We start from the raw sequence: 16,828 nt of genomic DNA on the forward strand, positions 1-16,828 counted from the left end.
TGGTGATCAGCACTGGAATGCCAAAATTTTAGGCTTTCCAAGGCTGGAACCTGAAAGGGAACATATCTTTGCATATATCCTTGTATCTGTCAGTTGAATTGCCTTTGTTTCTAATTAATGTTTCTGTACAAACATCAAGAATTGTTGGCTACCAGAAAGTTACATGCAGTGTGAATTTAAAGAGACTAACCGTGTTGGAATAGGAACCTCAGCAACTCCTGAGAGAACAACAGCAGGGGACAAACGGACAAATGCTACTATAGATCGATCCAGAAATTCAAGTTCACCAACTAAAATATTTGAAGCCTCTGCACCTGCAGGAATCTTTTTCATAAAATGCATATCCACCTAAAAAGAACACAGTGTAAAAAAGGAGCATTGTATAACTTGTGCATTGATGAAATGTATCTGAACAATTTATTATTTTATCCTTTACACATCATTCCAGTTATAATTTTAAACAAATTAAGGTTTTAATACAATATAATAAAAGCAAAATACTGCAGATGCTGGAAATCTGAAACAAAAACAAAAAGCGCTGGAAATACTCAGCAGGTCTGGCAGCATCTGTGGAGAGAAAAGCAAAGTTAACATTTCAGGTCTATGACCTTTCATCAGAACTGGCAAAAGTTAGGAAAGAATTAGGTTTAAGCAAGTGAAGGGGAGGCAGGTGGGGGAGAGAACAAAGGGAAATGTGTTTGATAGGGCAGAGGGCAGGAGAGATTAAATAACAAAGCTATCCTGGGACAAAGGCAAAGCGTCTGTAATGCTAAAGGTTTTAAAAGCATTAGCTTTAACTTTTTGTATCTACTGAAGTCAAAGTCTATCTGCAGCTTCCATTCGGGGAATTGAATAATATTTTCTGCACAGAAATAATTAGTAATGATCTTCAAAGTAATTTCTGTTTTGAATCAATTACAATCAGCATGCCTTGCTGCTAAGTGCAGGTCACTGGTGGAGGGGATGGCTAATGGTTTCATGGGTTACAGCATCATGCTTCACATGACAATTGGACAGGTTTCACAATATTGCCGAGTAAAATGGTTTCCCACTTCCAGAAGCTCAGGCCATGAAAAAGAAGAGTGTGAAAGGACGTCCCTCCCCACCCCAACAGGACTGAGAAGCCAGGATGTGGGATTGGACAAGCAGCTATCAGGGATAGAAAGGCTCAAGTGTACTCCCAGTGCTTACAATAAATAAAGGTTGACTCACCAAATAAAGTCACTTCACACCTGCATGTCCTACCCCACACCCACCCTCACAACCCTCAACCCCTATAGACTTCCACACCTTCACAAAGTCACTGTCTAAGACTTCATTTAAGTAGTCATAATTTTGTCCAAGTATAATCAAAATCTTGGCAAGATACGCAGTGAACCAAACTGAAAGAGAAATAAATGAGTTCAGCACTCTTCCTATTTTACTTGTTTGTCCCCAAGTACTGCTAAACACACAGATTGAATAGCATGTTTAAAAAGCTGCACAGATATTGCCTAGTGTTTCAACTGCTTACATCCATTTTACATGGGCTTACATCATTGCTTGCACCAATTAGTATACAAACCACCACCTCGAGGAAAATTGAAGGGCAATAGTGATGTAAAGCACATCAAGGAAATTCTAGGCTACAGTGTTTCTCCTCATTCTAATTGGAATTAATTTAAAAGAATAGCTTGATTGAAAGTAATGAAAGCCTCTAATTATTACATGATATTTACTTGTGTTTTGTTAATAGCTAGAAAATGTAAGCATACTTTCTGAGATACACTTCAAGGGACCATTCACAAAATACCAAATGCAATGTTTGCAGAGACACAGGGCGGCACAGTGGCGCAGTGGTTAGCACCGCAGCCTCACAGCTCCAAGGACCCGGGTTCGATTCTGGGTACTGCCTGTGCGGAGTTTGCAAGTTCTCCCTGTGTCTGCGTGGGTTTCCTCCGGGTGCTCCGGTTTCCTCCCACATGCCAAAGACTTGCAGGTTGATAGGTTAATTGGCCATTATAAATTGCCCCTAGTATAGGTAGGTGGTAGGGAAATATATAGGGACAGGTGGGGATGTGACAGGAATATGGGATTAGTGTAGGATTAGTGTAGGTGGGTGGTTGATGGTCGGCACAGACTCGGTGGGCCGAAGGGCCTGTTTCAGTGCTGTATCTCTAAACTAAACTAAACTAAAACACATCTTAGAAAGTTACAAATTAGTGCTCAAAGGCCTGGGACTTCACTAACCCTACTGAGCGCTGTTGGTCCCATGTACTCGTCCTTCCCTTACTGCCCCATAACAGGGAATCCATCAGTGAATCAAACCCTACATATGCCCCCTAGTTCTGCAAACCACAGGTTCCCCTCTACATTGAAGCCAGTTCAAATGATTTGTGCCAGCATGCTACCAAACCCTAGTCGACCTAATGCACTGCTGCCAATTCCAGCACCCTCACACCAGTCCTACCAAATCCCAGAACTATCCTTCATTGCTAGCAAAAGGCAAGACTTCCACAAGTGCAACTAAATGCCACTCTGCCTACCCAGTACTGCTTTGGACCAGAAATTTAAATCCTACATACTGACAGTTCACTGCCAAGCCAGTGTATATAGGCTGTATGTCCCAAAGACTGGTGGATCGTATCAAACAACATGTCCCTTCTACTATAATAAAAGCAAAATACAGCGGATGCTGGAAATCTGAAATAAAAACAAGCAATGCTGGAACCACTCAGCAGGTCTGGCAACATCTGTGGAAAGAGAAGCAGAGTTAACGTTTCGGGTCAGTGACCCTTCTTCGAAACTAGCAAATATGCTAGTTATTATTATTTATTTGCTAGTTCCGAAGAAGGGTCACTGACCCGAAACGTTAACTCTGCTTCTCTTTCCACAGATGCTGCCAGACCTGCTGAGTGGTTCCAGCATTGCTTGTTTTTATATTATTATGCTCCTTCTACTGTTCACAACAGGCAAGGTATAGGCTATACCCAACCAGCCCATGCTTGCAAAACTCAAAACACGGTGTCCAACATTAGATGTGATTCCACGATTGGACAACGTTTGCTAAATAATCCTCAGTGTGCTAAGAATTACGCTGACAACCAATTTAAGACCGTCAGTAGGGCTGACAATGTGGCGCATTTGCGCGTACTGAAAGCTAAAAATATTAATACACAGGGCCCTGTTCTTTGCAGACAGAAAGAATATGTACACACATTGTGCCTGTTGCAGCTGAACAAAATAATTGACAGCCATTCGCTGGTTCATTCCTTCGGGCAATGCCTTGACCAGAGTCAAACTGCCTGGGTTAAATTTCAAACAAAGCTTGGCAGTTAAAAGTCAGTCACCATAAACTGGTGCATTCTCCATGGCAATGCCTCTACCAATCAGAGTTCACTTGCCAAACAATCAGCACTCTCTTCTCAGCCGGTATAAAGTCGTTGTTTTCCCTTCATTGGTATTCTTGAGAATTATCCTGACGAGTGCAAGACAAAAAGCTTTGACAACATGTCTCTATTTTCAGCAATACTAAAGATGAAATAACACAACTTGGATATCTTGCCCAGTTTCCAAACACTTTTTGATCAGCAATTTGACTGTCCTGACCATACGTTCAGCCATCTCATTCAAATGAGGGTTTCGGGGTGATGTCACGTGGTTGATCGACCATCACTCACACATACCCTGGAATAGTTTTTTGGTGTAATGTTGGCCATTGTTGGACACCACTTCTACCGGGGCATGGAAAAAGATTAAAGGTGGCACTAACGGTGTTGGACACTGCTGTACACAACATGTCTCGGAGCTTCTGCACAATAGGAAATTTGAAGTGATAGTCAGTCACTAGCAGATAATCTTTTCCCACAGAGCACAGATCTGTTATTTTCATGCATGGTGATTATGGTATGTCATGCAGTTGGAGAGGCTCTTTTTGTTGACTAGCCTGGTGGTTCTGAAATGCATCACAAGATCTCACCATCTGGTCAATGTCCTTGCTGATGCCGGGCCAGAATACAGACTTGCAGGCAAGTCTCCTCATCCTTTCTATTCCCATGTGTCCTTGGTGGAGCCGTCCAAGTATGTCAGACTGAAGTGTCCCTGGGATGAGTACTTGGCATCCTTTAAATAGTACTCCATTGGATATACCAATTACATCTCTATATGGCCAATACGTTCTCAGACCCATAGGGATCTCCTGTCTGGTCTTGGGCCAACCCTCTACAACGATTTGCCACAGAGCTCTGAGTATGGGGTCTTCATAAGTCTCCCTCTGCAGTTCCCCTCTTTTGTTTCGACCGAAGCACATGAGATCTACATTGTAGATGTCCTCCAAACTTACAAAGACTTTGTCCACCTGGATATCAAATGACATTTCTTATGCCATTCCAGGGTTGGACAGTCTACCTAGAGTGTCCAATAGGGTCACCTGACTACCAGATTTGTTTCTGGCATCACAGTTATAGCCCTGAATCTTGATGAGTAACCTCTGGAGTCCAGGTGGTGCACTCATGAGCGGTCTTCTCCAGATCATCTCCAGTGGCTTATGATCTGTCTCGACTGTGAACTCTTTTCCCAATTAATATGTGTGGAACTTGGTGATTCTGAAGACATGAGCAAGAGTTTCTCGTTTGATCTTGGAGTAGTTTGCTTGGGCTGGTGACAGACTTTCTGAACAAAATGTCGAAGACATGCATCGAGACCTTTCTGCGATGCGTCCACTTCTAATGTTGTTGCCTTCCGAGGGTCATAGTATTGAAGACATGACTCAGCTGACAGTGCTTGTTTCAACACACTGAACGCACATTGGTGATCATCCTGCCATAGGAATGGCATGTCTGTCTTCAGCAATTCTCTTAGCAGACCTTTGGAAGTTGTCCTCGTCCTGCAGTGTCAGCATTGACTGGATATCTTCAATCTTCCCAGGATCCAGACGGATACCTGAACTTGAGTAAATGGCACCAAGGAAATTTGTGATCATCCTTACTGGAGTACTTTTTTCTGTTCAAAAGCAAACCTTTGCATCTGGCGGTCTCCATTAATAAGCGTAGGTTTCTGTCATGCTCTCTTTCTGTATGTCCTACTACAGCCAAGTCCTGACATATTCACTATGTAGAATATCTGAGTAGGTTTTCTTTTATTCATACGGGGGATGTGGGTGTCGCTAGCTAGGCCAGCATTTATTGCCCATTCCTAATTGCCCTTGAGAAAGTGACGGTGAGCTGTCTTCTTGAACGGCTGCAGTCCTTGAGGTATAGGTACACCTACACCTAGGTGTAGGTAGGGAGTTCCAGGATTTTGACCCAGTGTCGGTGAAGGAACGGCAAAGTTCCAAGTCAGGATGGTGTGTGGCTTGGAGAGGAACTTGCAGGTGGAGATGTTCCCATGCATCGGCTGCCCTATCCCTTCCAAGTGGTAGAGTTCTTGGGTTTGGAAAGTGCTGTCGAAAGAGTCTTGGTGAGTTGCTGCAGTGCATCTTGTACATGGTACACACTGCTGTGTCAGTGGTGGAGGGAGTGAGTGTTGAAGATGGTAAATGTGGTGCTAATGAAGCAAGCTGCTTTGTCCTGGATGGTGTCAAGCTTCTTGCATGTTGTTGGAGCTGCACCCATCCAGTCAAGTGGAGAGTATTCCATCACACTCCTGACTTGTGCCTTGTGGATGGTAGACATGCATTGAGGAAACAAGAGGTGAGTTACTCGCCACAGAATTCCTGGCCTCTGACCTGCTCTTGTAGCCACAGCATTTATGTTGAGTTGAGTTTCTGGTCAATGGTGACCCCCAGGATGTGGATAGTGGGGATTCAGCGATGGTAATGCCATTGAAAGTCAAGGGGAGATGGTTAGATTCTCTCTTGTTTGAGATTGTCATTGCCTGGCACTTGTGTAACGCGAATGTTACTTGCCACTTATCAGCCCAAGCCTGCATGTTCTCCAGGGCTTGGTGCAGATGGACTTGGGCTGCTTCAGTATCTGAGGATTCATGAATGGTGCTGAACATTGTGCAATCATCAGCGAGCATCCCCACGTCTGACCTTATGATGGAGGGAAGGTCATTGATGAAGCAGCTAAAGATGGTTGGGCCCAGGCCACTACCCTGAGGAACTCCTGCAGTGATGTCCTGGGACTGAGATGATTGACCTCCAACAAGCACAACCATCTTCCCTAGCGCTAAGTATGACTCCAACCAGTGGAGAGTTTTTCCCCTGATTCCCATTGACTCCAGTTTTGCTTGGGCTCCTTGATGCCATGCTCTGTCAAATGCTGCCTTGAAGTCAAGGGCAGTCACTCTCACCTCATGTTGATTCTTTGTACTTGCATTCCAGATCTAGGGAACCTAGGCACTTTATTGTCGAGTCATTGTATGTCGTAAGCTTCACACTTGTGGCTTGGACCACAGACTTCCATGCGTTATGGTGCATGTCCTTGAGAATGCAAAAAGGTAGAGTGTTGGCACTTGCACCTATGTCAGTCTTCACCCTCAGTCAATGCCGTCCAGCCATATTGAGGCAGATAATCTGGAATGTTGCAAAAGCTTCTGTTTTGTTAACGGAATGGACCTGTTCCGCTAAGGTGATCATGTGAAATAGCTCTCCACCTGTAGTGCCTTCACCTTGATCCACCTCATCCATTTTGGTCAGACATTCCCCCGTTCCATGAATGTGTCTATGCCTTTGGTGACGCATGAAGGTATCTCGCCTTCCTTCACCTCTGGGTCGCATAGTTCTGCAGCTTGGGTGCTGCCCGCTCTGGCTTCTCCCGCATTCTTACTGCTATACCTTCTGTAAAGTTTAGCCTAGTGCCCTCTAAGCCCGCATGGCTTGCGTGTGTCTGTGTATGCTGGGCTTCTACACAATTGGTGGGAGAGCCTGCAGTTACTGCATCCCTTGTTCTGCCTGGGTGCCTTGGATATTGTACCAGCAGGTGTTTCGAACCCCAGGACTTGCCCTGTCACCCTGCAATAATTGCCTCATATCTGCGTCCTTCCTGTAGCTTTATCTCCACGCCATGTCCCTTCGGCTTTTCCAGGAGGTCTTTCTGGAACGCCTCAATAGGAGTGGATGTGATAACCAACTCCAGTTCAATATCATAAAACCGCATACTTTTGCTTTCTCTCTGCATCGGTTAACAAAGTCATCTAAGCTCTCGGTGGCTTTCTGTCCCTACTGCATGTGTTACAGGTAGTGTACTCTGAAATTACCCTTAATCTTAAGCTAATTTTCTAATGTTGTCCATAGCTTTGATGGATCCTTCTGGTGAGCATCAGATAAACTAGAGGTATTGATTCTGTGCAGATATCATTTCCTATGGTGATCCTAACTTTTACAGCCTGCTTCTCTGCATCCATAACTTAGTGGTCTAGGAAGCATAGTTCAATCCTCTGCTTAAACGGTTTGAACTTGTCTGGGACATCAGATGCTTTCCAGTCAATCTCTGGAAATCTGGCTGAAATTGCCTCAGCCTTCTACTCTTTTCTCCCCGAGGAGCAAACCTTGCTTTAAAAGTTGCATCAAGCTGCGATGTCTGCAGAGGTGAGCAGGAGCCACACCCTGAGCTATGTTGCTGTAGCGCGGGCTTGCAAGCTTGTAGGCAGAAGGGGCCCTGGTGTCGGTGTCAGCTAATGGCGTGCGAGTACGGCAACAGCAGAGAAGGGATCCGTGCCAAAACATAACGCTGCACTGATCTCTGTGGCTGAAACTACCAATAATCTTCTTGTCGGTTCAGGGCAAAACCAGGTGCGCGCTCAAATCACCTTCGATCTCTACTCCCACCGTTGCTGTCCTGATGTGAGAGCTGTGATCCTGTCACAGCGCTTCAGGTAGGCCTTCTGACTTGCGTTGTCATCTTCAGCTGCTGGTCAATGCCATAGACGCACTACCACTGTAACCATATTGTATTATTTCTTTCTAAACTAATACAAATGAAGCTGAAGGGCAGGTGTAAATGTTGAACACGGAGCTTTAATGGAGACTTGTTGCTTCAGCTTACACATGCTAACTGACTGTGCAAGAGATCTGAATCATGTGATACTGCATCACTTCCTATGGTGACATACATATTAACATAAACATATATTAAAATATTATAAAAACAAAATACTGCATATGCTGGAAATCTGAAACACAAACAAGAAATGCTGGAAATACTCAGCAGGTCTGGCAGCATCTGTGGAGAGAGAAGGGTCACTGACCTGAAACGTTACTCTGCTTCTCTCTCCACAGATGCTGCCAGACCTGCTGAGTATTTCCATCATTTTTTGTTTGTGTATTAAAATATTATATTTAACATACTAACAAATACACTCTCACAACAGAAAGCATGCTATATGCCTTCTTAACCACCTTATCAACTTGTCCTACTACTTTTACGGATTTGTGGACATACACTCCAAGGTCCTTCTGTTCCTCTACACTATTCAGTATCCTCCCATTTATTCTGTATCCCTTGCCTTGTTGCATCTTCCAAAATGCATTACCTCACACTTCTACAGATTGAATTCCATTTTCCACTTTTCTCTCCAACTGATCAGACCATCTAAATCTTCCTGTAGTCTAAAGCTTTCCTCTTCACTGTCAACCAGACAGCCAATTTTTGTATCATCTGCAAACTATTTTATCATGCCCCCATATTTGAGTCTAAATCATTAATATAAACTACAAAAAGCAAAGGACCGAGTACTGAGTCCTGCGGAACTTCATTGCTAACAGTCTTCCAGTCACAAAAATGCCCAGCAACCATTACCCTTTGCTTCCTGCCGCGAAGCCAATTTTGGATCCAATTTGCCACTCTCCCTTAGATCCAAAGAGCTTTTACATTTTTGAACAGCTTGCCTTTTCAAAAGGTAGACCACATCTACCACGCAGTCCTCATTAACCCTAATTGTAGCCTTCTCAAAATATTCAATCAAGTTAGTCAGACGAGACCTTCCCTTGATAAATTCATGCTGACTTTCCTTGATTAATCTATGCCTTTCCAAATGAAGGTTTATATTGTCCCTCATAATTTGCCCACAACCAAAGTTAAGCTAACTGGCCTATAATTATTCGGATTATCCCTTCCTCCCTTTTTAAACAACAGTACAAGGGACGAGGGAGCAGTACCCCAGGACATGCGCGATGCCAACATCATCACCCTCTATAAAAACAAAGGTGACCGCGGTGACTGCAACAACTACCGTGGAATCTCCCTGCTCAGCATAGTGGGGAAAGTCTTTGCTCGAGTCGCTCTGAACAGGCTCCAGAAGCTGGCCGAGCGCGTCTACCCTGAGGCACAGTGTGGCTTTCGTGCAGAGAGATCGACTATTGACATGCTGTTCTCCCTTCGTCAGATACAGGAGAAATGCCGTGAACAACAGATGCCCCTCTACATTGCTTTCATTGATCTCACCAAAGCCTTTGACCTCGTCAGCAGACGTGGTCTCTTCAGACTACTAGAAAAGATCGGATGTCCACCAAAGCTACTAAGTATCATCACCTCATTCCATGACAATATGAAAGGCACAATTCAACATGGTGGCTCCTCATCAGAGCCCTTTCCTATCCTGAGTGGTGTGAAACAGGGCTGTGTTCTCGCACCCACACTTTTTGGGATTTTCTTCTCCCTGCTGCTTTCACATGCGTTCAAATCCTCTGAAGAAGGAATTTTCCTCCACACAAGATCAGGGGGCAGGTTGTTCAACCTTGCCCGTCTAAGAGCGAAGTCCAAAGTACGGAAAGTCCTCATCAGAGAACTCCTCTTTGCTGACGATGCTGCTTTAACATCTCACACTGAAGAATGCCTGCAGAGTCTCATCGACAGGTTTGCGTCTGCCTGCAATGAATTTGGCCTAACCATCAGCCTCAAGAAAACGAACATCATGGGGCAGGATGTCAGAAATGCTCCATCCATCAATATTGGCGACCACGCTCTGGAAGTGGTTCAAGAGTTCACCTACCTAGGCTCAACTATCACCAGTAACCTGTCTCTAGATGCAGAAATCAACAAGCGCATGGGTAAGGCTTCCACTGCTATGTCCAGACTGGCCAAGAGAGTGTGGGAAAATGGCGCACTGACACGGAACACAAAAGTCCGAGTGTACCAGGCCTGTGTCCTCAGTACCTTGCTCTACGGCAGCGAGGCCTGGACAACGTATGCCAGCCAAGAGCAACGTCTCAATTCATTCCATCTTCGCTGCCTTCGGAGAATACTTGGCATCAGGTGGCAGGACTATATCTCCAACACAGAAGTCCTTGAAGCGGCCAACACCCCCAGCTTATACACACTACTGAGTCAGCGGCGCTTGAGATGGCTTGGCCATGTGAGCCGCATGGAAGATGGCAGGATCCCCAAAGACACATTGTACAGCGAGCTCGCCACTGGTATCAGACCCACCGGCCGTCCATGTCTCCGTTATAAAGACGTCTGCAAACGCGACATGAAATCGTGTGACATTGATCACAAGTCGTGGGAGTCAGTTGCCAGCATTCGCCAGAGCTGGCGGGCAGCCATAAAGACAGGGCTAAATTGTGGCGAGTCGAAGAGACTTAGTAGTTGGCAGGAAAAAAGACAGAGGCGCAAGGGGAGAGCCAACTGTGCAACAGCCCCAACAAACAAATTTCTCTGCAGCACCTGTGGAAGAGCCTGTCACTCCAGAATTGGCCTTTATAGCCACTCCAGGCGCTGCTTCACAAACCACTGACCACCTCCAGGCGCGTATCCATTGTCTCTCGAGATAAGGAGGCCCAAAAGAAAGAAAAAGAAAGAACAACGTTGGGAGCCATCCAATCCTCTGGCACCACTCTTGTAGCCCGGGGGGATTGAAATATGACAGTCAGAGCCCCCACAATTTCCTCCCTTGCTTCTTTTAACAACCTTAGATGTATTGCTGAAAAAAAGATACGCTATCAATGCTTTTCATCCAGGCCTGGTAATTTATTTACTTTCAAAGACATTAAACCCTTTAATACTTCCTCTCTTACAATGTTTATTCCATCCAATATTCCACATTCTTCCTCCTTAACAATGACATCATCATTGGCCCCCTCTTTTGTGAAGAAAGCTGCAAAATATTCATTAAGAACCTTTCCCACATCCACACGTAGGTTGTCTTTTTGGTCCCTAATAGGCCCTACTCTTGCCTTAGTTATCCGTTTGCTCTTTATGTACTCATAAAATATCTTTGGATTTTCCTTGATTTTACTTGCCAGTATTTTTTCATGCCCTCTCTTTGCTTTCTTAATTTCCCTTTTAATTTCACACCTACCTTTTCTGTACTCTTCTCAGCTTTCTGCATTATTAAGCTCTTGGTGTCTGACATAAGCTTTCCTTTTTTGCCTTATAATATGAATCACAATTTGCAGAAATATTCTATTAATTTGTATACTAAAGTTTATCATGAATTTTATGTGATTTAGCATATCCTCTTCTTACTCACACATTGTGAACGCACATATAAATGCCACTTAATTTATATGCTGTTCCATTCTCACAATCTACTGCAATGCGTCAGAAATAGCAACATAAGGTGGCAGTCAAAGCAAAGCGAACAGTAGAATGGCCATCCTGGCAACTACCATAGTGAAATGCCTGAAAGGTTTACACTGAATTAACCTAGAAAATGCAATAATATGACTGCTGTATTCTCACAAGCATTGTAAAGCATAAAATTCCTTCTTAATTAACTAAACCCTTAGCTCCAAATCTTGCCTAATTCCTTTGTAATAAATTCAAACATCCAATCCCTTTGTTAATGACCTGCTTATGTCAAGATTTGCATTTTTTGCAGTTTTATTGAGCCAATTTTTCGACGTTTAACCGAAATAAACTTAGACTTCAAATTCTTTCTGCATACCTACAAACAAAATGTTTAGGCCTATATCCAGATGCAGAAGCGATGATCAATGTAAAAGAGAATGTTCCAGCAGCTCCATATACGCATTATTCCATTATTCTCCCTATACCACCACTACACCATTACAATGCATAGTCTGTTTCGAATCTTCCATATCATGAGAATAATTTTGAGGATGCAATTTAGCTAAATTACTCATATTTTAAAGATTTTCTTTATTTCAAAATTGCGACAAAGTTCCTTTGTAATACAGGGATAATATAGAGTTTTCATGATGATTTCAGTTCTTTCCAATGTACCCTCTAATTTTTTTGTAGTGCGCAGGTGATTTATTTAACTGCGGCCACGCAGGCACAGTAACTTAAAGGGGCCGACTTGTGCGCAGCCTGCACAGGAACGTTCAGGTTGTTTAGCTGCACAGCTTAGCAGTAGTATTGGTTCAATCTCTCTATGTCTTGACACCTAAACCAATATACCTTCATCTCTATACCTATCTGTATCTAACCATAGAATGTTTATTTCTATGTATATTTATGCATATCTTGCTCAAAATGAGTTAATGGATGTGGTAGTACTGAGGAGGCTGGAAATGGGCTTTGGATATTTGGGGATGTTGGAATTTTGGAATACTAGACAGAGAAAAGCTTGCAATTTAAGAGAATTTGGACAGGCATTATAAACAGGTCCCAGTAATGACACTAACTTCAACGTATCCTGTATCACTGTAGCTACTGATGCACCTTGTTCAATAGCACACGAAATATATTGGTTGTACAAGAAAAGATATCCTGGGGCACATGAGTGTGTATGTGGCATTAACAAGCCATGGTGCTTAAGTGTCCACCACTGGATACATGGAGCTCCACAGTAGTTGTGGTTGGAATTTTGTGATGGGTAACCCACAACCCTTCAATCGGTCTGTTCTCTCATGCAGGCCATGCTCATCAACAAGAACAAAGATCAGCAGAGACTGCGGGGGTGGGGGGGGGCAGTTGGCCATCTCTAAGGAGGCAGCTCAGAGGGTGCACTGTCACATCACTCCCCTGTGCCTTCCACCAGCACAGATACTATCATGTCAGTGGGTACCCATTCACATTTAGATTCAAGCACACAACCTGCTGAGCAAATCACAGACGTGCATGAGCAGCTGACAGAGGCTGTGATAGCCGAGGACACTGACAGTTGGCGGACTGTTGGAGACAAGCCCCATACAGAGCCCCAGGCTCATGATGTGCCTCTGGAGTCACTGGCAACATGGTAAATGCTGCAGTTACATTGAAAGGTAAGGCAACATCTGGCAGAGATGCCAAAGGTTATGCATACCCAAACGCGAATACAGAAGTCCATCCATGCCTTGAAAGCTGCCATGTTTCTGACTGGTGCACATGTGGCTTCCTCCATCCAGAGACTGGCAAATCTCATGGAGAGCCTACTCCAGCGGACCACTCAGTGGCTGCTGGAGATGCGTGCAGACCTACATACTGTCAGGCAAACCCCCACCTGCCAAGACTGAAGCACACATTATTTCGCCACATGAATATTAAAACTTTAAAATTGCAAGCCCTGACTGGAAAGACATTTTCATGGTAACAGACCATGTTGAAACAATGGAGACTCTGCAGTTGCTCTCCAATACACAGAAGTGGTCAGACTAGTTTTAGTCACATGGTTAGCTGGCTAGGGCAGAGAAATTTGAGCCTCCAACAAGGGATGTGAAGAGACTGTTCCATATAAGGAACTAGTCACATGACTAACCTGCTGAGCACCCTAGGAGCTTTTTTGCATTTGAACTCCCAAATAAAGGAATTGCCAGGCAGAACGCTGTGTGCTCTTCTGGAACTAAGAACACCTCCTGCCTGCCTGCTGCCTACCTATCTCTCGGAACTGAAACCATTGAAGCTAGCGTGAGCGCGTCATATATCTGCAGGCGTGAACTGTATTAGAATTAAGGTGGAAGTGTAATAAATTTCATCTTTCTGCTTTAAACCAGAGAAAGCCTGTTTGTGCTCAGTTATTTGCCTGATAATTGGAAACTGTAAACACGGATTCACAAAAAGGGAAACTCAAAACACAGTTTAAAATTAAGCGTTGTTACAATAAGACCAGGTGAAGACAGCAAGAGACTCCTTAGACACATTGCTCACCTGGTCATAACAATACCTTCACCTTGTCCATGAACTTGATGCAGCAGTGGCAAGGCGAGAGGGGTTGAGGCACCTTAAGTCTCCACCAGGCCCTTGTCCCTCTCAGGTCAGCAGAGAAATAAAAGTGTTCCTTGCAAGGGAGGAGGAGTGATTGCCTCCCGCATCTTAGGACTCCTCTCTGGGTTATCCTGGTATGGGCAGCAGCTCCTCAGCCCTTCTGCCAGTGATGGCAGTGCTTCCATCATCCCTGATAACTGAGGAGGTTTCATGCACCTGTGCAGGAGCCCCTCAGTCTGCCAAGGCCGTCCAAGCCTCAGGCACCCAAAGGACAGCCGCCAAGGTCAACTCAAGCCACAGGACAGCAAGGGCAGCAGCCTGCATCCACCTCAGCTGTAAGCGCAGGGGGAGCACCAAGTGGGTGCACCCGCAAACAATTTAGGAAGAATACCTAGACATAATTAGGGGTTCACGGGTGAATGTGCATTCCAAATAGATGGGGTTGCGTTTAGTATCATGCGAAATAAAGAAATTATGTTATCTCACTACATCTCCTTCCTATCATTCATGCCTTTGGGACTTCACTTAAACCCTGCCTCTCTCAAGGGACTGGAAGCGAGGGACTAAGCTGGGAGTGCTCAATGTTTCAGCCTTGCTCCTGTGCGATATGCACCTGGGCACTGGGTGCTGGAGTGCAGAAGGAAGGAGGCGACAACAGGGCTGTTTTAAGTTAAGGCTTTATTGCTGGTAAAGATCATAACAAATGTGAATGTATAAGGGCATTTTGAGCCCCCCTTGCCCTATCTAATGGTAACTTTCTTGCTGTTCCTGGGGTCTTCAAACCAACAGTCTATCCAACAAACAAAATGAATTCTGCATGGCTATAAGAGTTTTGTAATTATATGGGTCAAGATATCAGTTACAATCAATCCATTGCAAAATTCATTTTGTGTAAAAAGCTGTTCCTGAGTTGGCAAATTTGTCAGTGTATAATACAGGTCCATGTTCATTCATGGAGGAAAAAAAAGAATGTGAATCAGACTAGGCTGATCTGATACATCCCTTGGTACTCATTTAACAATAGCATTAGTAAAGACCCATGATAGGGGCCTGCTCAGCCTCTTACTCAGATAATAATGCAAGACAGAGGAGAAGAAAATACATATAAAAAGAAGAAAATGGAAACCTTAAAAGGCATTCCATCTTTAACATTATTTACAACTAGCCTTTGTTTCAGTTTGGATTGCAATGAATAGCACTTACCCAATCCACTTAGCATTTACAATATATTTTATCCTCAAACTAGGCCATGTATAAGATGAAATACAGTTAACAATTGTCTGTTGTTTGGGCTACAGCAGGAACAAACATAAAACGGGATTAAAACCAGCCAGTTTTCAAGCTACTTAATTTGGGTTAATTTGAAAGCAGCATTTGCTAATGGAATATTTTATTTCAATCTCTATTTCTTTGTGCACTACAAATCAAAACTGCTAAAGCTCACAAACAATATTGAAAAAATTCAATTCCACAAATTTTTTTTTATATATTTGTACATATGTGATTATTGACCATTGTGCAAAATAAAGCAAATTCCCAGTTCAGTGAAAGCATCATATGCTCTCTGGTCAAATATAACAGATCAACATAGTAACTTGTTCACTTCATGGACGATGCAATTCATGATGCATACACATTCCAGCAAACTTAAAGAGTAAACACATATTTAATGATATATAACGAATTCTCAACTGATGACAGATCAGAAAGTCAGTCCTATGCATTTAAACTGCTCAAACAATATTGAGGTAGAGTTTCTGCTTTGTGCTTGAAATTGTGCTTGTTAATTTAGGCTTCAAATCTCCGCCAATGTAATTTGCATAATGACAAAAGTAAAATATTCCATATACCAACACAATCGGGCAGTGTAACACAACATAATGATTTTTTTTTTCCATTAATAAGTATTAATTGATGTATTTAAGAGTAACCTGGTGCAGTGTTATTATGGTTGGCATTCTTCCATCTACGAAAGATGATGGACACGCAAACAATCCATTTAGGTGGGGTGTCTTCTCTTGGTTCACCTAAACTGATGGCTGTGAAGGCCAATCCTTGAGAGGTAGGTTCTGTCACAAGTGCTGCATGTGAAGCTGCCAAGTGACACTGTGAGCTCTTGTTTTTGACGTTGGTGCCTGTTGCCAAGCTGCTGTAGCAACTGGTCATAGTGGTAGTGCACGCCAGTCCACAGGATGCATTGCCATTTGCCTATTTCGTCAGCTCGTGACTCCCAGTTGTGATGGTCAATATTTAGGGCCTTCATGTCATGTTTGCAAGCATCCTTAAAGTGGACCTTTGGGCGTCCCACAGGTCGCCTGGCCGCGGCTACCTCACCATACCGAAGGTCCTTGCATATGCGACCATCCTCCATCCTGCGGAGGTGTCCGAACGACCAAAGCCGCCTCTGTTTGATTAGTGCCACACACTTGGGAGCTCTGACTTTGAGAGGACTGCCACATTTGTCGTGCCAGAATATACCCATCATGCGTTGCAGACAGCGAAGATGGAAAATTATTGAGCTTCTTTTCCTGGTAGCTGTAAGTCGCCCATGTTTCACAGACGTACAGCAAGGTGCTGAGAACACAGGCCTTGTAAACCATCAGCTTGGTCCTAAAGGTCAGCTTGGTGTTATCCCATGCGTGTTTCCTGAATCAACCAAAGGTGGTAACTGCTTTCCCTATGCTTGCATTGAGCTCTGCATCAAGGGACAGATTGTCTGTCACCGTGGACCCAAGGTAGCAGTATTTGCTAACCGCTTCCAGTGGAGTGTTATTTAGTGTGATCAGGGGTGGAGATGCAACACATTGTCTCGTGACCAC

General features: G+C 44.0%; 1 protein-coding gene across 1 annotated transcript in view; it reads right to left on the reverse strand.

Moving 5' to 3' along the window:
• The window catches only part of LOC137372380 (sodium-driven chloride bicarbonate exchanger-like), a 274,810-nt gene that overhangs the window by 124,677 nt on the left and 133,305 nt on the right, over positions 1-16,828 (reverse strand). The window contains exon 9 of the mRNA XM_068036269.1: positions 191-348. Within this exon, the coding sequence (XP_067892370.1) occupies positions 191-348 (158 nt within the window). The remainder of the gene's footprint in view (positions 1-190; positions 349-16,828) is intronic.

This window comes from Heterodontus francisci, chromosome 7 (assembly GCF_036365525.1).
Source record: "Heterodontus francisci isolate sHetFra1 chromosome 7, sHetFra1.hap1, whole genome shotgun sequence".
Classification (NCBI taxonomy): domain Eukaryota; kingdom Metazoa; phylum Chordata; class Chondrichthyes; order Heterodontiformes; family Heterodontidae; genus Heterodontus; species Heterodontus francisci.